Source organism: Phalacrocorax carbo, chromosome Z (genome assembly GCF_963921805.1).
Source record: "Phalacrocorax carbo chromosome Z, bPhaCar2.1, whole genome shotgun sequence".
NCBI classification, from domain to species: Eukaryota; Metazoa; Chordata; class Aves; order Suliformes; family Phalacrocoracidae; genus Phalacrocorax; species Phalacrocorax carbo.
Window position 1 is genome coordinate 73050883 of NC_087548.1, and position 24761 is coordinate 73075643.

The 24761-nt window shown below is 39.7% G+C and overlaps 1 protein-coding gene across 8 annotated transcripts in view; it reads left to right on the forward strand.

Annotated features, from left to right (window-relative positions):
* The window catches only part of ELAVL2 (ELAV like RNA binding protein 2), a 96399-nt gene that overhangs the window by 64182 nt on the left and 7456 nt on the right, over window positions 1-24761 (forward strand). For all 8 annotated transcript variants that reach the window (XM_064438424.1, XM_064438420.1, XM_064438418.1 and 5 more), the window contains 2 exons: window positions 2062-2165; window positions 22472-22625. In XM_064438424.1, coding sequence (XP_064294494.1) covers window positions 2062-2165; window positions 22472-22625 — 258 coding nt within the window. The remainder of the gene's footprint in view (window positions 1-2061; window positions 2166-22471; window positions 22626-24761) is intronic.

Below are 24761 nucleotides of genomic sequence, written 5' to 3' on the forward strand. Positions count from 1 at the left end.
TCACAAACCCTCTGGGTGGTCTGCTTCAGTGTTTCACCAACCTCAAAGTGAAGGCTTTTTTAATTGCAAAATTACAGAATAAACCTGCAGAAATTAGTTCAAACTTGTCTGGATAAATTACAGGGTTTTGTTTGTGCACTTTCCTAGGTTAGTCTACTAATATTCATCAAGCTTAACTAACAATGTCTGCTGAAGAACTGGTCATGAATGATATCTTTTGTAGCAGCCGGGTATGCTCTTTGACTGCAGTGGTCTGGGTGTTTATAATATGAAAAATAGATAACATGAACAGAGAGGTAGTAGAAATAATTTATGCACATCTTTTTCTGTTCATTCTGGAATTAGTGAGTAGCGTACTGGGAATGTCTTACATGAAATAGCTTTCTCTTAGAAATTTTAACATCTTAAGGTTGTGGTTTAAATAGGTTCCTTCCTAGGAGATTAATAACACCAAAAGCCAGCATTTCTGTATTAGGAGATAAGACTAAAATACAAGCTGTGCACAGAGACATTCCTTTACGTTGCTCTACTTTGGAGGCACTGCTGGGACGAGTTTCTGCAGACAGTGGGAGTGACGGAGGTGACAGATAGAATTTACTCAGCTATCATCAAACTAAAGGAAAAAGGCACTTGCAGGATAAGGAACTTTGCTATATCTGGGTAGAGCTGTAAATGAATACAGAAATGCTTCTGCATATTTCCATATTGTTTGTTACAGGAACACCAAATTGCTGTGGTTGGAGACACTTCTGGAGATCATGTAGTCCAACCTCCTGCTCAGAGCAGGGTTGCCTAGAGCAGATTGCTCGGGATTTTGTCCAGTTGGGTTTTGGATGTTCTTTGTTAATAACTTTGCATGTTACAAACTTTGTGTTTTACTTAAACCACTAATACCTGCTGTATAGATATCGTACAAGAACTTGACACAGCATAGGTTGCTTTATATCAGTTTACAATAAGTGTATTTGCCATTTGTGCCTTATGTAATATTATTTATCCTTTTATATTGTTGTATCTCCAAGTTAATATTTCAAACTAGCATTTAGTGAATTAGTTATACTGGATGCTTCCCTTTGACTTGTCTGGTTTTTGGACCCTCATCATTTCAGTTTCTTAAAAAGGTCGAGGAATATGGTAGAGTTTCTGAAAAGGTTCATGCTAATGAATGATATTCTTTCTAAGCGGTATGCTCTTGCTATGGTAAATTTTTCTACCCATTTGCCGCCTGACTCCTTTAAAAGTATTTTTAGGGTGTAGGCTGAAGGCAGCTAGTTAAGGATGGTATACTTGAAGCTTTGAAGCTGTCAAGAGATGTCTACTACTAAGATCTTGAGTGTTTAATAAGTGGTTAGAACATGCTCTTAGAAATGGGCTGGAGCTGAGGGATTAAGAGCTAATTAAAAATGCTTTATGTCCCATCTAGGATCTGAATTACCAATGCTATAAAAACCTGAAAATGTTGCATCTTTGGATGACATTTAGCTCATGACCAGTTACTTGTACCAGTTGTTTTAAATATAGAAACAAAATAAGCCTTTAAAATCCTTGTTACTGACAGGCTCTAGTCAGTGTGGAAATGTTTGGCTTCCAGTTTGGCTCAAATTCCAATTTTGAAGTATATTTCGAACATGCCCATTTTCATGCATGGATCCAGAATTTTGCCAGTATATTTTCTTATGTTCAATTAAAGTTTGAAAGTGAGTAGTGCATTTTTAATATTGTCTTAACCTCGAAGCTCCTTCACTTCCTCTAGTCTCTAACAGATCATAACAAACTCCTGAACCTATTTTGCATAATAATTTAAGTCTTTCATTAAACTGACTGTAGCCATTTCTGCATTGAACTTAGGACAGTCTGTGGGAACAGAGGAAGCTAGTTAAAAACCACTAACCTTACTGGAAAATTAGGTATTGTGAGCTTTTGAAACTATCTCAGGCAGATGCTGTTCTTTAATATAAGCAGTTTTTGCTCAGGGTGTCCGTATAGATTTTAAACACTGTTAGTTATCCATTTTGTAGCACTGTAGTACTAATGATCACTCTTCTTCCTGTTTTTAATCAGGACAGAGCCTGGGTTATGGATTTGTGAACTACATTGACCCCAAGGATGCTGAAAAAGCTATCAACACACTGAATGGATTGAGACTTCAGACTAAAACCATAAAAGTATGTAGTTTTAATTATGATTTAAAGAAACTGAAACGTTTTACCTTGTTTATTAGATGCATGATTTGTTTTCCCTTTCTGAGTGTAAGTTAAGCATTCTGCTAATGTCAATAGAATAGACTAGGACTTCACCATGTAGCAGATGGTTATTCCTTTGTAGCCAGTTTGTCTAGAGAAGTAGATTTTGATTAAGTATAGAAAATTTCAATGTTTTTAATGCACTTGATAATATTTTAGATGTGCACTTGAATTGTTTTAACTGAGAAACTGTTGTATGCTCTAGTTGCAGAAATGCAGTATGTCATATAGACTAAACACTGCGCTATGTGCTTCCTCCTTAAGGATGACGGTATAACTTGCTTATGCTCCCTTTTTAGGTTTAGCGTCTTGTTTCTCCTACAAATCCTTAAAATGAAATGCTGAAGTAACTATTTGGGTTATCTATGAATTACTAGACTCCTAGGGCTCTAGTCTCGAGGTCTCTAATGTCTGTGATTCCTGGTTTTTTTTGTTTGTTATAACTCCTGCACATGTTTGCTAAATTCAGTTTCCTGAATTTCTAGAAGCAGAAACCTTGAGTTACTTTTTCTCATCTACTACCCTATTCCATTATCAGAACAGTGAGGATACTCATTTGAGCAATTAATTGGGCTCTGAAATCTTCAGAGGAGATGAAATAAAATTTATCAGGGAATGCAGACTTTTGAACATGTTTCACAGGTGTTGGTGCCTGAAGGCAATCCATGTTCCAACCAGCCCATTTTTCCTCATTAAACAGCAGGGTTTGCTAGCTGATCACTTGGATGGTGACTGCCCTCTAACTAGGATCATGTTTGAGCCATAAAATAAAGCTTGCCTCTGAGAAGGTTTGAACTTAAAAAGCAATGCAGAGCCACTTAAAGACCACTGAGACAAAAATAAGATGGCAGTAATTATGGTTACAATGCCCTACCTGTTCTGAATTAATAAGATTTAATAAAGTGGATTACACTATTTGAAACTTAAATACTGCAGTTTAACAAACAGTGAATCATGGCTCACAACAGCAATGGATGAAAGATGTGGAGAGATGCTTTGCTGCAGAGAGCTCCCTGTGTGCTTCTGGAAGACTTCTTGCCCACAGGCAGGCTATCCCATTTTCTGCTTTGGGGGAAAAGGAAAGTCATTTCATGCTCAGTGTTTCTTTTTTTAAACTGTCTTCTGGGTGGTGGTGAGAAAGGGAGAGGGTTTGTGTTTCAGTAGTATTGCAGGTACACTGTATCTTTGTGTTGAACGCCTTGGATTGGACAAATAAAATGCATCTGTCCAGGGCAATAAGTTCGAAGTTCTGGTGACGGTATATCCAGGCAAAAAGGATGTTGTCTTAGATAATCAAGCCAGGTCTCCAAAATCAAAATGATCCCCTAAAGTGGGTTTCCAGTGACTTATTTGGTGCAGTATATGAATTCTTAATCCTCTTTCATCTTGCTAAGTGAATGATGCAATCACTGTATTTCTGCAGCTAAAAAATTAATTGTAAAAAGAAGTTGGGGGCAGTAATTGAAAACAGTAGACAGATGTGGGTGATGACACTGGTGCTTTTCCTTTCCTGTTTTCCCAGGACACGAATGTAGGATTAGAGGTTACAAACAATATCAGACAGTGAGCCTTGCAGTCAGGCTAAAGCTTATGTATAAATTTTCAGGGATACGTGCCCTAGATGTTTCAGTTTTTCTTTAGCTAAGGACACTTGAGTTGTCACAAGCCAAAATGATGACCTCTTTTTTTTTTTTTTGACCTCAAAATAAAGAAAATATGTTTAGGAAAAGTATCTGTAAATGCTGCTTGTTCATATTACAGGTAAAATTCTGACTCTAGCTACCCACATTCACCTGTTTAACTGAAAGCAGCATCTTTCAGTGCTAGTGTGCATGTCTCAAGGGGGAAAACTGCTTTACTCCCTTCTACTTTACTCTTCTTCCTTCTTGGATACAAGCTGGGTTTTAGACCAAGCTTTCATGACTGGATTCTCCCAGGATGCTGTTTAGAGAGGCATTTTACTTTCTTCCATACTGCAGAAGGAGTAGAGACTAGGGGGATCCAAATATGTTTTAAGGCTAAGGTGTTTGTACATTGGACAGTTGCTTCTCCTGTTACAAGAACTAAGATGTCTGTGGCAGTGACTTGAAAGAAGACTTAGCAAGAGCATCTTCCTTTATCTGTGAACCAACAGAAATGACCAGCCTACTGTGAAGCACTTTGTAATTCACATTCATCAGATCAGCCTGGAGACAATAGTGAGCAGAGATAAAGGTGATGTCTGAGGCCTTTGCCTGTGGAGGGAGCCGCTTACCTGTTCTCAGTGCTCAGACCTTTGCAGAGGCTTAGTGTATAGACCACCATGTTCCCATTTGTCCAGAGTTGCTACTTCAAATGAAAAAAAAATCTGGCAAACTCAGAATCCAATCCTTTGATTTTCTTTCAGCTTTAAAAAATTTATATCATTGAGATTTTTTAATATATACCTTCATATGAAAAATGATGGAACAGGATAATGTTAGTGGATATCTTGACTTCAAAAGAATAAAATTAGATGCTTGTTCTCTCTGTACCTTTTTAGGACTTCTGTAGAAATATTTAAGTAGTTCACTAGATGGATGGTTGAAAAGTTTGTTTCCTGTTAGTCTACTGGAAGGAACCTGTCTATGTGATGAATCCTCATATTGTGGTTGACCTGAGAGCATTCCCACTGAGCGGGAATTGTCCTGATCCTGATATGTGAAGTTCTAGACTGGGGCCATGACACATACTTCTGATCCACTGCTATGCACTGGCCTGTTACTCATTGGATGTATTTATCTGATCCCTAGAACAGGATGCCACCTACTGTTTTCTTGAAATGAAGTATTTTGAAAAAGTGCATTTGCAAAGCGCTGGCTGAATTTTTTCTGTATGGGTAACAGTATTAAAACCTATTCTCTGTACTATTTTAAAATGAACATCGTCCTATGGAATGCTTTATGGAATACTTTACTGAACTATTTGCAAAGTATATCAGCCAAACTTCAGATCTGTACCTCCAAAGCAAGTCATAGCAGTCTTGGTCTTGTCTAACCTGGTATCAGTTGTGTTGTCTTCTGATTTGACCTGAGTATTAAAGCTGTGGGGTGGGCTTGCATTGATGTTGAAGCCACAGCTAAGTGTGGTGATCTTGAACCCCACTCTGCTAGGCAATATACCTACACATGCTAGATGGTCCCCTCTGTGGAATAACTTCTGGCTTATTTGCAGTGTAAACAGGTTTATTTGTATTGCAGGTAGCCTGTGAAGGTCAGGCTTAATTTAATTATGCAGCTTTAGTGTGAAAACTAGTTGTATCTTGGAAGAGGTAAAACATTTTCTGGCTTCTCTTCTGGAAGAAGCTGCTGCTGGGAAGCACTTGGGCTCTGTTCAGTTTAAGAGCCAGTGAAAAATGTGGATTTTTGTGCCTGAAGTGATTTTTTTTTTTCTGTCTACCCACTTGTTTATCCATGACTCTTTTCATTTGGGTTGTCCTGGAAAGATGATTTCTTCCCAAACGTGGAAAACTGAGGAGCAAACAGCATGTAAGAGTCACTGACTTAAATATAGTGATAAGAAAATTCAATGCATGTTTTGTTGGCATGGCTTCTGCTTGTGAGAGAGGAAATCCTCGGTGGCTTCCCCTCCTGGAAAAACTCCTTCAAAAACAACCAAAAAAAATACAGGTGAATTTTTTGTGAGACTATCTCAATAAGAATATCTGTGTAGCTCAGAAGACTTGTACATTAACAAGAAAGTGTGATAAGATTCTTTGTCTAAAGAGGAGCAGGCAAACAAATGACCTATGCTTGAACTGGTGTAGAGGTGTTTTAAGCTGCTCAATGGGAGGCAGTTTTTTACCTAGATGATTAGGGGTACCAGGAGGACACAGGAAGATTTCTTTGGCTTTTCTCCATGGATGCTAGGCTGCTTGAATGATGGACATGGTCTCTTGTGGATCACAGCTGCCAAGGGGACACTGCAGATGGCAGTAATGCAGTGCTCATTCCTCCCTTGCCAGGTGAACTGGGGCTGAGGAGCTTCCTGCTGCCCTATCCCCAGCTCTCCAGCGTGAGGGCCTGAAGTCTCAGCATGTAAGAACTGGCTAATAGTTTTCTTACTCATTAATGCTGATAATACATGCATAGACATGTATGCAAATATGCATTGGAAAGGGGAAAGAAAGTAGTACGTCCAGGCTAGAGACATAGGAGTTGCCCTTTTTAAAATACAGCCAGATAATCAATGCTACCTTATATCTAGCTAATGCTTCTTAAAAATCAGGTTTAGTAAGGTTTCCTCCTCTTTTAAATTCTTTGGACTATTAGGGTGTTTACATGGATAATTATCACCTGTCAGGGGAATAAAATATTTCTTAAATGTCTATCTGAAGTATTAAATCTGTAGGTTTTCTTCCCACTCCTTTATAGCTGTGCATATATTAAAAAAAATCAGGCTTAACATGTAACATTCTGCCAACTTCCTGTTGGAGTGAAGTTTGAGAAATTCTTTGGCTACAAGCACAGATGTCCCACTTTGCCATCATCACCCAGTTAACTGCCCTGCTGCAGAAAGCTGTATAATGAGAAGGGCTAGTTATGACTTCAGTTGAAGAGTGAATAATGAACTATGAGCTTTACAAATGCCTGAAGAGGCACCATACAGCAAGGGAAGACTTAAAGTGAGGTATGTGCCACAACTTGATTAGTGTCCTCTGAGGCAGAGTATCCTTAAAACTCTGTTATCCAATGTTAACTTCACTTGGTGCCTTGAACCACTACTTAAATTTACATTAAGATTCCTTTTAAAGGAATTATCCTCTAACTTAACTGCTCAAGGTCTCCACTCTTATGAACATCTACCTATGGTAGTACTCTTAAACACTGTGTACACTTCATGGAAAATAACAAAATGCTGAAAAAAGAAACATGCTAGTGTGAGTTCTGAGCTAGTGCAGCAGGTGAAAGATTGTTCCTGCCTTCACCATTGATACTTGTAGAAGAAAATTTTGGTAGTGTCATTTTATGTAGTATTTTTTATTAACTAATGTCCCTGGGGAACAATGAAATATGAGTTGTATAAAAAGTCTATTAAAATACCAGAGACAAGTGAGCTGTGAAGGTGAGAGAAACCCTTCTTACCTTCTTGATATTTTGGGGTTTTTTTGTTCCAGCACTAAAGAACATTGATCTAGTGAGTAGCAAAAGGGGATCCTATTTGGACGTTTAATTAATGCTCGTGAGATTTACTGATGCTATCAGTCAGCAAAGATTGAGAGGGGGGGTATGGTGCCAGCCCATTTAGTGGTCTTGACAGGGTAATTAAATACCCCCGGACTGTATTTTCGAGGTAAAATTGAAGTGCTCTAGGAGATCTGAAGCAGAAGCACAATTTGTCTTGGAACAAAGCTAAAGGTGGGTTTTTTCCCTTAAATTTCTGCAGGAATTATATAAATGGTAATTATACAATCTTTTAGCTATGCTACAGTTAAAGCTTTGACAGCATTTCCATTTTAAACCCCCTCCCTACCCCACACACGCCTTTTCACCCCCAGGTAAAACTCTTTACTGAAATTCAAGTCCCCTCAGACTTTGTTACTTCCAGCTTAAGCTGGCTGCTTGTTTTTCATGTTGCTGAATAATATTGAGAGGAGGATTTACTTCTGAATGTATATTGCTGTCACTTCCTGTAAACCACATTATGACCACACGATTGTTCATTAGTGCATAACCACTCTGAGGAGAATAATACCGTAAGATTGAACTACAAAATATGCTAATCTCACCTTCAGCAACTATGTAGCTTGTTTTCTGTTTGGACCCCATGTGCTGCGTTGCTGCTGCTAAGTTCATTACAGGATTCTGTCCCTACTTTCCCTGGGGCAGAGGATCCTTACACCGATGCAGCTCACCCTAAGGCTGCTGAGCAGGTTTGCAGCCAAGAACTTCAGTGGTGCAGTAAGTTTCTTTCAGAGCCTGCATAGTAGATTTCTGATACAAATACAGCAGTATTAGAAGGGGCCAACAGCACTGTATAGAGCTGAAGGAAGGCTGCAAGCATTGCTCAAAAGCCAAGCTCTAAGCAAGTGAAAAGCCAACCAAGCCAACAGCACTGTATAGAGCTGAAGGAAGGCTGCAAGCATTGCTCAAAAGCCAAGCTCTAAGCAAGTGAAAAGCCAACCAAGCCAACAAAAACCTACTTGTTACTCTGAGATTGATGATGCATCTTCCTGTCCTCTGCCCCTCTCTATGCTATGCAAAGTCCTCTAAGAAGGATAGAGCTTTCTGCTTGGGTCCAGAATGCTGCAAATGCCAGGCATGGAGATCTCTCTGGTTTTTTTTAAATCCAAATAGTTGTTTTCTCCATAGGAATGCTTTTGCTATTGTAAAATGTGGCTGCACTTATTTTTGAAATTATGGAAATCTTGAGACAGCTTGACCTTCATTAAGCTAGTGGCTTTCAAGGTTTTTTTTGACATGTTAATTAAATATTGACTCTGTCTTTCATCCATGCAGTAAAAGTTTTTCCTGAAAGATTCTAAGATATTCCAGTGAAATGATAAAAGTACATAGCAACAGATAAGTGGTTTTTTGCATTCCTGTAAGGTGCATCTGTGGAATAAATAATGCAAGAGAGACCCAGAGGATGTGTTTACCAGTGCCTCTGTCAGCAGCAGCAGGTCTCTAGACATAAACATTGAGAAGTTTAAGTATACTTGTTTCCTTCAGAGGAAGGAGAAACTTGAACAGGTTCACCTCAGCTCCAAAAACAGAAGGAGAATTGGGGTCTGCTGTTCTGAGATTTTGTTCTTGTTTGTATTATTCCTATGGAGGGCTGGAAATTATCTTGTATACTCTTGTACTCTAAACTGAAATGATACAGGTTTTTTATTGGAAGTGTCTGAAATTGGTGGTACTCATACTCAGTGATTGGGCTTGAGTGGGGAGGGAACGGAGTGTTCCTCAGATCAGAATCAGGAATGCAAAGAGGGAAGGGCTTTGCGAGTATCAAAGTGAGAAGTAACAAATTGACAATGTTTGGAGACTGGATCTTCTTCTGCTTCTTGTCTTTTCTTTTTTGCTTAAACTCTAAGTTAAGTATTTCTTATTTTTAAAGAGACAATAATTCTGACTGTGAATTTTAAAATGTTCTTCTATATTAGTCCTTTTAAAGGCAAAACAGCAGAACTGCTGTTCTGTGATTGTAGTCTGTAATTCCCATCTCTTGTTTTAGTATAGAAATAGGTCAGTGAAACTAATTTTCTGTCTTGAAGTAGTATAAGAAACTTCCAGTAACACAAACTGTAAAATCTCAAGAATTTCTGAGAAAACCTCTGGTTCTGTTTTTGCCTGTAGCAGGATTTCCAGTTGGCTTCTGTTACTATTATGTATGTACTATTACACTTGGTTCTGTTCACCAGGTGGCATTTTGGTCTCATGTATCGGCTTCAGACCAAGCCTTGTGAAAGCTCATTTCTGGGGTTCCGTTCTGGTACGTACAGCAGCAGTTCTGTGAGGTCTTCCTCTTTGAGCAGTGCTCTGTCGTTAATCAGTTATATCCTAAGGAAGACTCCTGGTCCATGTAAAGACTGGTCTTAAGTCTAAATTGTTCCTGAAAGAAGAGTCTTGTAAGAGTGTGCTGACATATTGGAAGGGTGTAGACCTTGAATCTAGTAAAGAGAAACAGAGGAGAAAAAAAAACACACAAAACCCAGAAACAAAACACAAAAATGGAACACAGTCAAGAGCTAGGAACTGAAGCTGCCAATTGGAGATGAAGTGCAATGTCAAATTAAAGTTGGAGAAGAGCTAACCAACAAATGTGAAATCTGTAGTCTACTGTAAGAAAAGAGTGGATGAGAACAATTGAAATACATGTGTTTAGAATTACCTGAAGATTACAGAACTAATTTAAATTCTAATAGAAACAATGCTGTTTAGGGCACATTCTAATATAAATAATGCTGTTTAGAACCCATCCAACCTAGTCGTCATACCTCTCATTTCTGATCTTAACCTTTTCAGCAGTCACATTTGTCTTCATCAGTGCTTACAGCAGAAAACAGAGAAGGAAAGCCAGTTCACCCTTTGCAAGGTCAGTCTCTGTGGACACTTAATTTAAAATTCATTGAGCCATCCTTGCAGAACACGGTAACCATTGCTCAGAGGTGTCCTCTGGCTTGATTGCTCTTTCTGTCTCACACTGTCTCTCTGAGAACACAAATGCAGATTTTGCGTAAGCTGTGTTCAAAATACATTGTGCTATCATTTTACACTTGGCTTTTAGCCTAAGAAAAGCCAAAAACAAACCTAGGAAGACTGCTTTTCTGTTACGTTGGAAAGTCCTCATCTGGTACTGTGACATGCTCTGTAAAGATCCTCTTGCTGACTTTAGTCATGTCTTTGACATTTTTCAAAGTCTAGCCATGAAAAATTGTAAGGGCTTCAGAGTTTTTCTGTTTTAAGACTTTTAAGGCATATTCTCAATCTGTCACTGATGTTTGAGAATGTTTTCAGTAGAACCATACAAACATAAAAGATACCAGGATAGTGCATTTCTTAAGAGCAAGATCAACTTGATTTGCCCTTGCTTACTGAGTCACAAATTTATCACTCTTACATGAAGTAAATCCAGATAACTTTGAAAGAGTTGCCTGCAGAAAATTCTCCTAAAAATGGGAAAAAACTTCTAAAAGAAGCCGTGTTCCTCCTGAGGATTTTGGGACAAAGGATTGTTTTCTGGTAGCCACTGAAAGTCAGCATAGGCCTGCTGATCTACTTGAAGCACCTCCACTTCCCAAAGAAACTTTCTGTTGCTAGCAGACAGCCTTGTCAGACACACAGTGAACTCTAGTTGCTAGTTTTCTCTGGCTTGTAAGAGACCTGAGGTGTAACTCACTCTGGAGCAGGTTTAGCTGCTGGGTACTGCTACAGTGATGCCTGGGATCCCATAAGGATGTCACTTTCCAAAATAATGACTGCTGCTTTTCCAAATGAAAGGTAGTTCTCTTGGATAATGCAGTGTTATCCAAGGCTGTGAGACTGAGCTAGAATCAAGGCTCCTTGAATCCAAAACAAAGGGCATAATCTAGCTGGGTACTCTCAGCATAGTTCTGATCAGGTCTGTTACTGCTATGTGTATTGAATTTGATATCATTATTGACCAGTATTGTTCCTGCCTAGTGGTGACAACTGGCCATATTTTATTAGAAAACTCATGGCATATGGCTGGCTTGATGGGAAGGGGAAGATCAGTTGACGACTTTCTGATGAAAGACCAAGGGTTCATCTTACCTATGTCAGCGTGAGGTGCTTTACATGGTGAGTCATGAGCATGTGGGAAAGTATCTTGGCTTCACAAGGAGGTATTTTGGTGCTTCATTTCAAGATAACCTTGAGAATAGTACTGGGAGGAAAATGCTTCCCAGACTGGAGAATCCCATGCTTTCTTACAAGACATTTCAGCTCAAGAATTAATTATGGGCTTTCTCAACTTCTCAGTCTGGTTGTCTTCAACATCTCACTGCTGTCCTAGGCCTTCATCATTCTTCTCATCCAGACAAGACCTGCTCATAGTCTGAGTTCCTTTTAAAACTTGCTTTGCTGTGCTGAACTTGTTGCTGCCTATGCTTTAATAATGACTAAAACATGTCCCATTCTGAAGAAACTGCAAAGGTAAGAGGGAGGAATGGATTAAAATGCTGACCTGGGTCTTAGAGACAGAATTGAAACCAGATATTCCTTAGATTTAATGCTGATCCAAATAACCTGAACAGCTAGCTCAGTTTCCTGGCTTTGTTGTGGAGCTAAGGCTTTTGACCCACTGTGCTGCAGGTGAGTAGTGCAAGTAGCTGTGGTGATTGTTTCCTGACTGACAAGAGTCAAATACAGAAACCTGGTCAAAGAGGAATGAAAGCTAAAATCTTTCTGAGCTCTAGTACTTACTGTTGCGTCAGCAGTGCTCCCCTCTGTCCAGTAACTAATCTAAATATTGGTGGAAGCCTCAGATGCTGGAGACCTATCCACTGTCCATACTGTACACTAATATGCTTAAGAGTGAAGGTGATAAAGTGGAAGAATTTCCTGTGAGCAGTTACTTACCAAAAGCTGCAGAGACTACATCTGTAAGGAGATCTCACTTTGTTTTAGTAGAAGTTACCTGCAGAGAGGTCATTCCTTAGTTTATTAAAATACATCCCTGTGTTACTACTTTCTGCCACCTCAGAAAACATGTTGGGTTTGTATTTGTGAATCTTAGTAGATATGGTGTGGTATTTTTAGCCTACAGTTCATATTTGCTAGGTAAAATTACTCTAGTTCAAAGGAATTGCTTTTTGAAACACAGGTACTCCTGTGTTGGCTAGTCATGCTTTTGTGAACTACTATCCCTGTCCGTAGTCACTTTGAATGTCATATTTTAGGCCTGCCTTGTATAAGAAGCTTGTAAAGAAACTGGAGCTTCAACTCTGTTCTAGCTGGGCTGTTGATTTGGACATGGAAATAACTGCCTTGGTCAGTGTAGCTGCTCTTGTATGCCAGGGTTGCAGGGGATCCTTTGTCGAGAGTGCATGTAGCCACTGATACAGTTACTCTGCACTGCAAAATCCTCAGACAAGTACTGACTTTACAGGTCTGTTACAGATATACCGTGTTGTCTGCAGTCCTTGAAGAGACATCTCTATCAGGGCAGTGTATTGATGAGCTATTTGCCTCTGAGGTGTGGCTCATCATGATCCCTCACCTGTTACTACTTCATGGGCAGATCTGGTTCTAGTTGTGTCCTGATTGTGGAGGAAGAAACTGTCAGGTTGGTCTATTCATGCCTTCAGCTGTGTGGGCACTGAACAGATGTGGATCCCATGGCTGACTTCAGGGCTGCAACTCTGGCACTGGTTGCAACTGTCAGAGCCTGCACTCTTCATAAGACGTGGACTAAAATAGCAAGATCTGTTCTGACGGTAGTGCTGAAAGGCTGCTACTTCCATGTCTGTTTTTTGAATGTGTTACCTATTGCAGGGTAGGCTGTAAAAGCAAAGCCTGTATGGGATATGGTTATATTTATTAGCTTAATCTAGAAACATAAGTGAAGCTGTGTTGAGGACTTTGTTTTTGTAGCGCCACAGAGTTGAGTCTAAATTTCCTTTACAGAGGGAAGTCTATCATGTTTCCAGTTTGCTTTGCCCACAGAAACAAATGCTGCTGCAAGCTTGCACCATGAACATAAGCTCAGCACAGAATTTACATGTTTAACAAGGCAGTCTGGTGTATACTGGGAAAAGTGGCCTTTAAGCTTTGTTTGGAATGGACCGATCTTTCGTGTGAGGGGAGACAGAAAGTAAACTTGATGAATATGCAGCAACATACTCTCCTGTTTCAGACATGAACCTATCACTAGCTGGTAACAGCTGAGACCTCATCTCTGCTGTGTGCTGCAGCATATTGTTACTAGAAATCAAATTAAGAAGAAGAGTTCCTGAGTCATGGTGTCTCATATACTAATTTAAGTGCAAGTTAAGAACACTTGCCTGGCATAATGGTTTCTGAGAACATAGCTGTAACAAAACCAAAGAAATATGTCCTTGTTTTTGTTGTGCTTGCCAAGGGGGGTTATATATTCCTAATGTATTCCTCTTCCCAATATAAATCTGTCTGATTTACAGAAAGGTTTAACCCACTTTCACCTGCACAGACTGGGGGTAATTTATTTGGATTTTTTGTTGGATTTTTTTGTCCACTGCAACAATGGTTTTAAAAGAAACAGATACCACCCATAAGGCAGTGTTCTAAGCTGAAAGTTTAGACTGGAAAGTACTGAATGCAGACTTTTAATGAAATCCAGTTTTTAACATTTAAAGATTTCAGATTTAAAGACTTGCAAGCATACCGTAAGTTGAGGTGTTTAGAAGTTAACGTCACTTTTTCCTAAAGTTCTTGCAGGTAATGCAAACAGTCTGTTTGGCCTCTATACTACTAATAAGCTGTAAGGTAAAAAAAGATGGAACTGTGGTGCTGAGGTGTCTAAAGGTAGTAACTGACAGTAAGAAACAAACATTGATTTGTAGGGACAGGGTCTCTTCATTCTTTTTGGCAACTTCTTCGTTTAACCTGTCTTCTTCGTTTAACCTGTGAACTTTCAGTTTTGACTTAATATCAAGATGAACCGATTTAAAATTTAAGAAATGAAATATTAGAGCAGTGAAAAAACTTGGATTTGGCATTGTAATGTTTGCATTTCTAGAAACAAGTCTTTCCCCCTAACTGCAGTGGAAAATTCCAGTAAAACTGTTTTTACATTGGTGTCTCCAGAGTAGCTGTGTTCAGTGTTGTACAGTGTGTGTCATCATTAAATATTTAAAACTAAGCTTTCTGGCTGCTTCTTGACTTGTATGGTTCAACAGTTTTGACATTGCATAACCTTAATATTTATCTATTAAATCTTCACCTGTTGAAGAAGCTGTGGAAGTAGTGTTTTAGCACACCTGTTAATTCAGAGCATATGTGTATCTTTTGAAGAGATTGAATCTAGAGCTATCAGCAAGTAATTACTGAATGAACAAAGTGACAGGATACAGGTAGGGGTGTGAATCTGGAGAGTCTCTGCTTTAAATCTGCATCACAAATGAAATAGCTGGACTTTGACATGAATAATGGATAGAAAGTGCATATCCCATACTCCCAGCAAGCTTCTTTAGCATGGGTATTAGTTCCCTTACACCAGTAATGTTTTGTGGTGTCCTTGGCTTTTCTCTGTGATGCTGACTTGCCACAATCACAGATCACTAGTAACATTTTGCCAAAGAAAGTCAAACTTTAGAGAGAAACATAACTTCAGAAACCCAAGGTAACTAATCTCTTGCCTGGCCAGAACTTGTGGTGCTTAGCAAGATGACTAGAGAGTGGTCGTACATTGGTGATGAAGTACTGATTTCAGTTTGATGTATGTTATTCCTGTGACTAATCTGCCAAGATTCCAGTACACATCAGTCAGGATCCAGGAGTAGTCGCTGGGATACCTTCCATGTAGTGTAATCTGTGATCGGTGAATGTTCTTAAATGTGAAAAATGCCTTGTAAACACACTTCAAGAATTTAAAGGGAATGACACTGAAACTGAACTTGTAATGGTAGTACTTACTGGTTAGAGCTTATTGCTTTCATTTACTTTTAATTTGCATTCAATATAGGCCTTGACTGCCATGTCAAAATAGCATTTACCATCTAGGGCATGGGCAATAAACATCACTGGATCAGGAATCACTGTGAAAGAAGTCATACTCATTTGACAGAGGAAAAGTGAGAGGAGTTTAGCAGATACTGGTTTATATCTTGACAGATAGCAGTTTGTAGCGTAAGGTAAATTTGCAGTAAGTTAGTGAACATTTTTTGTGGATTTCCCCTCCTGAGGGGCTCAAAGTGAGTTTATATTCTTGATATGTGACAGTATGTGTCTGGCAGTGTGAATTCCCCTTTGGAAAATAGTGTCTCTATTCCTGAGGAATTCAAAACAGGGAAAATGACTGTATCACTGGTTTTATACAGGAAACTGAGTGGGAATCCTCTGTCTTGGCTTTGTTACCTTCACTAGATTCAAGTTACTTCCAGAGTCTGGGTAGAAGTCCATTTCAAATAATTCCTTAAGATTTGTTACGTGTTGCTGCAGAATCACAGAATGGCTGAGGTTGGAGGCACCTCTGGAGGTCTCTAGTCCAACCCTCCTGCTCAGAGCAGGTTCACCATAAGCAGGTTTCTCAGGCCTGTGTCTAATTGGGTTTTGAACATCTCCAGTGTTAGAGCCTACAATCTGAGTAACTTCTTCCAATGCTTGATCACACTTTACCATAAAAAGGTGTTTTCTTATGGAATTAAATGTAAATGGAGTTTCCAAATGAACTTCTCTGTGTTTCAGTGTTTGTCCATTGCCTATTGTCCTGTCACATGATACTACACAGGAGAGTCTGGCTCCATCTCCTTTACTCCCTTTGTCAGATTTTTATGGCTAAGGTCCTGCTGAGCTGCCTTTTCTCCAGACTGAGCAGTCACTGGTCTCAGCCTTTCCTTACCTCAGAGATGCACCAGTCCCTTTATGGTTTTTGTGGCCCTTTACTGGACTTACTATAGCTGTCAGTATCTGTCTCGTATTGGGAAGCCCAGAGCTGGAGACAGCCCCACAGAAGTCTCACCAGTCCTGAGCAGAGAGGAAGGATCATCTCCCTTAACCTGCTGACAGTGCTTCTACTAATACAGCCCAGGTGACTGTTGGTCATCTTTGCTGCAAGTGTATGTTCTTCTGGCCTATGGTCAGCTTAGTGTCTACCAGGACCCCAAGGTTCTCTGCCAAGCTGCTTTTCAGCCATTCAGCTCCCAGCATGTACATGGGATTATTCCTCCCAAAGGGGAGGACTCTGCCTTTCCTGTTGTTGAACTTCTTTGAGGTTCCCATTTGCCCAGTTCAGTCTGTTGAGGTCTCTCTGGATAGCAGCACAACCCTCTGGCCTATCAGCCACTACAAGTTTTTGTATCATCTGAAGTTTGAGGGTATGCTCTGCCCCATCACCCAGGTCACTAGTGAAGATATTAACCAATACTGGATCCAGTATCGATGGATGCTGGTGACTAGTTTCCAGCTGGACTTTATGCCACTGTTTGCAACCCATCGAGACTGGCAGTTCAGCCAATTTTCAGTCTACATCAGTGTCCCAATTAAATAGTATGTACTTAATACTTATCTAGTATGTATTTAAGTACATGTAGGTGTACTTAATGTATGCTCTGTGAGGATATTATGGGAGAGTGTCAGGTCTTACTAAAGTTGAGATGAAAAATATCTACTGTTCTCCCCTTGTCCACCAAGGCACTTGTGTTGTAAAAGATGTGATTACCCTTTTACAGATCTAATCTGACTACTTCCAGGCACCTTCTTGTCGTTCATGTGAATGGAGGAGATTTTCATGATTAGCTGCTTAATCATCTTCCCAGAAATTGAGTTGATTGACTAGCTGTAGTTGCCCAGAGAGCAAGTTTCTTGCCCCTCTTGAAGATGGATGATACTTGCTTCCTCCTACTGCACAGAAGTTTCCCCTCTTACCCATGACCTTACAAAGTCAATGAAGAGTTGCCTTGCAACGACATCCATCAGCTTCCTCAGTGCTTGTGGGTGCAGTCTTTCAGCCTCCATGGACTTTTGTATGTGCAGTTTAAATATTCCTCAGTGTGATCTTCCTCCACTAAGGTAAGTAGTTCTTGTTCCAGACTTTCTACTGTCTCATAGGCCTGGGATCCCTGAAGGCCAGCTGTACTGGTAAAGACTGATGCAAGAAAGTACAAAGTATCGTGTCCTTTTCTGTGTCGCTGGTCAGCAGTTTCTCTGCCCTTTTCAGTAGTGGGTTCATGTTTTCCCTAGCCTTCCTTTTGCTGCTGCTGTGCGTAGAGATCTTTGCCCTTCAAATCTCTCACCAATTCAAATCCAGGTGGGCTTTAGCTTTCCTAACCTCTTCTGTGCATGACTAGATATCACTTACATATTCCTGCTTTCACATCCTGTATACGTTTCTATGTTGGTATTTAGTTCCTTGTTCATCCAAGCAGGCCCCCAGACATATTTGCTTGATTTCCTACTTGCTAGGATGGACCTTTGGCTTGGAGGTGAACCTTCAGTCACTGGAGATGGTGAGCTGGGATAGCAACATGGTTTCTGGACCTATAAAGCTGTTGTAGCAGCTTGTGTTGTAAGAACCGTGGTATCCACACCTGTGCTGCTGGGCTGTGGTAATAACCAGGGAGTTCCATCAGCACAATGATGGATAAGAACGGAGAACTTTAATTTCATTCTCAGCAGTACTGAACTTGAACTGTGGATCAGGCAGACCTTGTGAATTAGTTGTTTACTTCTAGCTTACCTTAGCGTCACTGACCAGGAAGGAAGGCAATTTTAGGTATTAAGCATTGCATCACAGGTAACTTATTTGACTTCCGGTTTTCTTCTTTTTTTTATGTGTGTCTTTCTCTTTTCGTAAAGAACACAACTCTTAATTCTGCTTATATTGTACTTCCTCAGGGTTACTGACTAATGTGTTGAACCAGAATAACTTTGACAGCAGTGGGCAGCTGGAGGGGAAGTCCAATTACTCTATTAGATTGAATAGAAAATGGAGCTATTTAATCTATTGACATCTATAGAACTACTTCTAGAGCAAAATCTAGGCAGTTTGGAGACTGGGAAAACAGTAGCACCATAAGTATGCATAGGGGTTTTGGCAGGCCTTGGGTATCTTTTCATACAGACTTCTTTTATCCTGTTTGAAAGAAGTTTACATTCTGCAACTTCTGTTTTGAATGCTTGCAAGCATGCATGCTTGGAAAACAGCTTAGTAATAGGTGTTTATCTGAGTTCAAAGCTAATGTTAAAGTCCACAATACCTCCTGAATCTTCAGCAAATAATGGGGGTCTTTTTGAGGTTCTCAGTGAAATATTGTTTGACCAGCAGTTGTATAGCGTTCTTAAGTATAAAGGTAAGTCAACTGTTTTTCTTCATTCCTTAGCTGATGGTCACTCTCAGGAATTCTCCAGAGGACCTGGCCAAATGCATATGGAAAGAAAAACTTGTGTCTGACAGCTTAAATAGGAATAGGTACAACAGTGTTCAGTGTATCTCTGTTCCAGAGAGAACTAAAAACTGACAGATAAAATTGAGATGTGCCAGTGATACATGCAGCTATACATATAGTTTATCTATAAGTAGTGCCTGTCTTCCCCTGCTTTCACTGCTGTCAGACTTGACGTTAATAACAGGTCATTGTGTTCAGTTACAAAATGGCCTTTGTTGTTGTGCCCTCCTACCATGTAGAGTTGAATTGGGGGGGGGGGGGGGGGGTGGAAGGGTTCCTTTTTGAAACAAACACTTACTTAGCTGCTCAGAACTGCTTGGTTTTGATAATTCAGGATTTTATTGTCTAATCCTGTCTGCCAGGCAGTCTGTCTCCATTCTTTGGCCATGTGTTTCCTTAAGGTCATCCTGCCAAATGTGGCATGGAGCTTTATTTCTTATAGAAGCTCATAGCCAAATGGGCAAGTTGGGCAAGGTCTTCCATTCCATAGCTGTTGTATTTTTGCACCTCTTGGGTAGCCATCACTGTCCTTGCTGCTGAATGCAGACAAGCTTTACTCTGTTTTCCTGTCTCTGGTGCATCTTACCTCTCAGACTGTGCACCTGGGAGTATCACAGGTGTATACTTTTGCTGTAGAAAAGTAGGAAAATCATTCAAGATTTAGAAGCTGTTCTTTCAAATGTGCATGTATGCAGTATGAGGGTTGAACATACAGAACAAAGAGTTTGTTTCCAAACAGTTTTTGCAAGTATTGGACTTTTTCTGCACAGCCATATGATGGTAGCAGATTTACCAGTTGAAAAAAAAACATGATTTACAAAGCTGGTGTTAAACCCTTCAGTGCAGAACTGACAAAATCAGTCACTTGACCCAGCTGCAGCATAATCTGTCATACAGCTGGTAGCTAAAGTCTGATTCCTCTTCACTTTGACTTGCAAGACTGCTTTCCCCTCATCTTTTTTTTCTGTAGTTCCTCTGGTGCTCGTCCTTGACTTCACAAATATTCATCTAAAGAAAGGGCAAGACTAGTTAAAAACAGCAAAATAATAAAACAGCAGGGTCTCTCCTTTCCTTATTTTTTCCTCTGGAAGAGCTGATGTTGCTGATGAGATCTGGACTTGAGTATTTAATCTACTGTAGCAAGTTTAAAGAAATCAGAATTAGGTATTTGTCTTTCCTGAGAAATTTAACAAGTCCTTCATCTACCTTGTGAAAGGCTCTTGGGAATCAAGTATTCTGTCATGTGCTGGAGCATGACTGCTGTTCCTGCAGCAGCTATTATCTAGTGTCTTGTTTCCAGTAGTTTCCAAGATTCTATTATTGCTGTAATTTAAAGTGGTGCTGCATATAGTGTATGAATAAATTACTTACAATGCTGCAAAATGTCCTTAATCACTTTTTACTAGTACAATTCTGATAATTAGAGAGGCTTCCTATGGCAGGTTACAGGCACTTAAGTTCTCACTGCTCCTGCTGTGTGAATCTGACTCTAGCCAGTAGTTGGTACTGTCTCCTAGGAATAATCCTATGTTGACTTTCTTAAACTGCAAGAATCAAGTCAAAATAGAAAATCTAACCCATCAATTCCCAGCTAGTCTACAAAATTAACTACTACTTTCTGTTCACCCTGTATCTTGAAAAAAATCACAAGATCTATCAGACATTTTTAAAGGAGAGAAAAAAATAACCACTTCTAACCTATTGGAAGATATACAGTCACATACACTGACAATGGGTTATAGAAGAGGTCCCTGTGATGTGGAAAGCTGAGGTGAAACGATTTGTCCAGAGTCACATAGCAGATTCCTGGCATGACCAGATGTCAGGAATGTTTTTTAATATTTGGTAGGGTCTTCTCTTGATTGGCTGGTTTTTCACACTTAGCATCATAGACATTGAATCTATTTTTGCTAAAGGGTCTGTGGCTTTCCACCTGGCACCTTGGTGGTAATTTTCATGAGCTGTTCTGTGGACAGTTCCCTAGTGCATATTTCTAACAATATACAAAAGTGAGGGGGCATGTAGAAGAAAGAGGACTAAGTAATCTTTAGTTTAGCAGGCTCAGCTCCAGTGCAAAATAAACTGTTCTTTAGTGCAGTGTTACTGGAGTTGAAACAAACTATGGAAACTGGGAAGTTCTGTCATTCCTGCTATAAAACTGGACACTGGCAGCTTTTCTATTATGACCGAACTTGCACATTTTCACAAAAAAAGGAAATTAGGAGAAAAGGCTGAGTTTATTCCCAGCTGCCTGTGTGGAATCTCGGAAGACAAAGCACTTTGAACACAAGTCTTGAGTTCTTGTGTGGCTCTCACATTAGAAGAGCAAGGCGCTGTGGTTCTGTGTTGGGTAGTGTGTTACCCTGGACAGCTACATGTGGTGTAGGTCAGCCCAGTTGAGCCAGAGGCACAAAGCCTCTGGGTAGAAGGTCTAACGATCACAGCAGTGTTCAGGGTACTGCTTGCTTAGTCTCTGGAGTGCTCTGTCAAATACCTTTTTTGTTTTGCTTCCACAGGAGTCTTAAGTGTCTGCTGATCTGCATGGAAATGAGATAGGGGGTGGATTTGAAAATAAATGTCAAAGGATTAGACAAAAGATACATTAGAGTTAAGTTCCAGCTGCCCAGAGTTGGCTTATAGTGCACTGCAGGGAGGGAAGGAAAGGAGATAAATCTGACCACTTCTTGAGGCTCCTTTTTTACCTTTATTTGGGGCTTTCACTGTACAAAATACATTTTCTCCTGTCCTCTTCCACAAGCACTGATGTGCTGTTCTAACCTTTCCTGTAATGAGGTTAAACTACTTGTACAAACTTCAGTGAGAGGTTCTGAACTCTTCAACATGCTGTTTTTGTAGCATGTGTCTAATGGTTGAAGAATCTAATTGATAATAAAATATTTGACTGACACTTTGAGCCAGCAGGTAAAAACTCTGTCCAAAAGGGCCTGAGCAGCTCACTGTTACTTGGCATTTGGTTGTAAGGCCTCTGTATTACAGAAATCGGCAAGCTGCTGAACAGCCAAAATGCAAGTTGCATTCCTACTTCTGCCATTCATTCTTTGGCCTATAAAAGTGATATAGCAGAGTTTATCTTGACCTCATGAATGATTGTGTGTCATTTGATAGCATGCTTAACACACGTACAAAGGGCGCAGCACTTGAAAAACATTTACAAACCTCTAAGTGCTTTGAACTGTCTTTCTGTATTCTTGACCTAGATATCAATGTGAAATCTTTATGCCTTTTATTTTTTAATGCTTTTTTGATAATTGAAGGGAAAACATTCTTGTATCTTCTTAAATTTTTCTTTTTAATTTTAAAGTAAGGTAACTGAGAATACTTTTTCTCCACCAAGGCTTGCTGGAATGTGTACCTAGCTTTACTCCTTTATCTGAAAGTACTCCTTAAAATATATGAGTTCATGTAGTCAGCCTCTGCTGCATGGTCTGTTATATTCCTTCAGTGTTTTCACAGAAGCCAGCATAAAAAAAAACCACAGCCCCCCCCCCCCCCCCCCCAAAAAAAAAAAACCAACTGGCTTTGCAAGGTAACTTTTCTGGGTGCCCTTAAAATAATTTCAATGTCTCTGAACAAATCACACTGTCCTATTTCAGCTGTTTTTGAAGTGTTTGATTTCTAGTTTTTCGCTTCCTTTTTTTCTAAGGTTTCCTATGCGCGACCAAGTTCGGCTTCTATCAGAGATGCGAATTTGTATGTTAGTGGACTTCCAAAAACAATGATCCAGAAAGAACTGGAACAACTCTTTTCCCAATATGGACGCATTATTACTTCTCGTATTTTGATTGACCAAGTGACTGGTAAGTAGGCAGTTCTGCACTTCCTCTCATTTTTGAACTGGCAGTTTAAGAAATAATTCATCTTTCAGTACAATAGTCTTGTCTGTAGAATGTATGAAAGGTGTATATAGGCCAGAAAAAGCAATTTTCTGCAGGAATTGTTCATAAATATGCATGGACAAAAATAGATTGTGGAGTGTACTGAGCCAGCTTGAGTCATTTCCACCCTGAAGGTGCAGGTTTGAAGCCTGTATTATGGCTTGTAATAAATTTACAGCTGCTATAATCTTCCTTTCCAAGCTGCTGCATGAAAATAGTCCCTATGTGCCTTATGAAATACTATTAAACACTTTTTTGTAAAAATAAAATTTTATGCAGAAATGCACAGCTGGTTCTCTGAGGCCAGGATTACAAAGACCCAGACTGGTAATTGCTGTTAAGATGTTTTCAGGGTTGCCTCGTTAACTTTGGGCACATGGAAGAACATGAACTTTCAGTTTCTCAGGAGCGGATAAGTTCTGTGCTTATCAGTGCCTTAAAGAACTAAGCTCTAGCAGGTTAGTTGCACTGGTACATTATGTGTCTTAACCAGTGAGTGGGTGCCATGACACTCTGTGGCTACTCTTCAGGCTTGGACAGTAGTGCATGTGGTTTTGCTGGCTCAAATGGCTGGTCTTGAGATCTACAGTTTGCTGCCTTACCTCCTTCCAGCAGGCCTGTTGCAAAAATAAGCAATCAAATGACATGCCAAGTACATGACAGAAGTATTGAGTGTGCAAAGCAAAACACAAAGGAGCAGGACTGTCCAAATTCTCGTCTTTCCAAAAAACAAGGGGTGTGGGGGAAGAATTAATTTACTCACATAATTATTTCTTTAATAAGCTAGCTTGGATATTTTTTGTAGTTGTACTGTTTCAGTGTCACATGTCATCGGGGGTGACAAACAGCTTTCAGCTGTAGGAGCTCATAAAGTTAGCTTTTACTTGGAAAGGACTGTGCCTGCCAGTGTTCAACACTTGGCTGACCTGTAGAGGACCTCATCTGTACTACTTTGCAATTCTCTGGTGTTAACAGAAATCTCAATATCGACACAACACTTATGGAGTATTTTGATAGTGTGAGTTGGTGAGAGCCTAGAGAAGCAGGGAAAGGAAGGCTAAAGGTCAAGTGGTGACTTGTAGAAGCAGCAGATTTACAGGTCAAATATCGAGTCTTTGTGCAATTAATAGCTGTTTACAGTATGTTCCCTTATATTCATTCATAGAAGTGGTGGGATTTGACAAATGGGCCAAATAAATAAATGTAATTAAACTTTTAAATGTGTACTGTAATTCTAAATACTCATAAATCCTGGTAGGTGCACAGTAGTTCTGGCATACAGTTGTTCAGGTTTACACTTTCTTCCCTCCTCCTTCTTAGTAATTTGGAAGAGGTAGACTCAAATTGGTATGAATAATAAGGTGGTGACAAAAACTGACAGATGAAAAATGCAAAGTTGAAGTGTGATGTTTGCCTCTAATGCTTTCTTACGCTTGCTCGTTGTCACTTTGGTTTAAAACATCATTGTTTATGAACAGAATACATTTCTTGTTAATGTATTAACAAGAGGACAAACAACATCTGAGGGCAAATGTCCTCAAATGAGGACAAGTGTCTTAACTTACCTGTGTTTTCATGAACCAAAATATAAGGGGCCCCTAAGTGGATTTAGGAATATTACAACAAAGTATGCAACTAACTGGTGTTGGCTGTAGTAGCTTTAATGTTAACTGGTTCAAGTATTGACATCTCAGTGTGTTTCTGTTTAAGCTCTAGTATAAATTTGAGGTCTTAGGAACATCTTACTTTATGTAAACACTTGATGATGCCCCTGCATGTTGTCTTTGACTTCTCTATGCCAAGGAAGAATCTATGACCCAAGAAGTTTCCTTCCAAAATAATATCTAAAAAAGTATGGTGGTATGCTGAAACTGAATCTTTCACTTAGAGGTTAGCCATGGACTGCTAAAACAGGGCCATAATTCCCACTACAGCTATATAGAACCTGCACTCTGTTCTCTGTCCTCTTAGCATATTTGGTCCAAATGGAACTTCAACGGGTGCCGCAGGACAGCATAAACCATTTCTTGCTGGTAGGGAGCAATGAATAAGCTCACA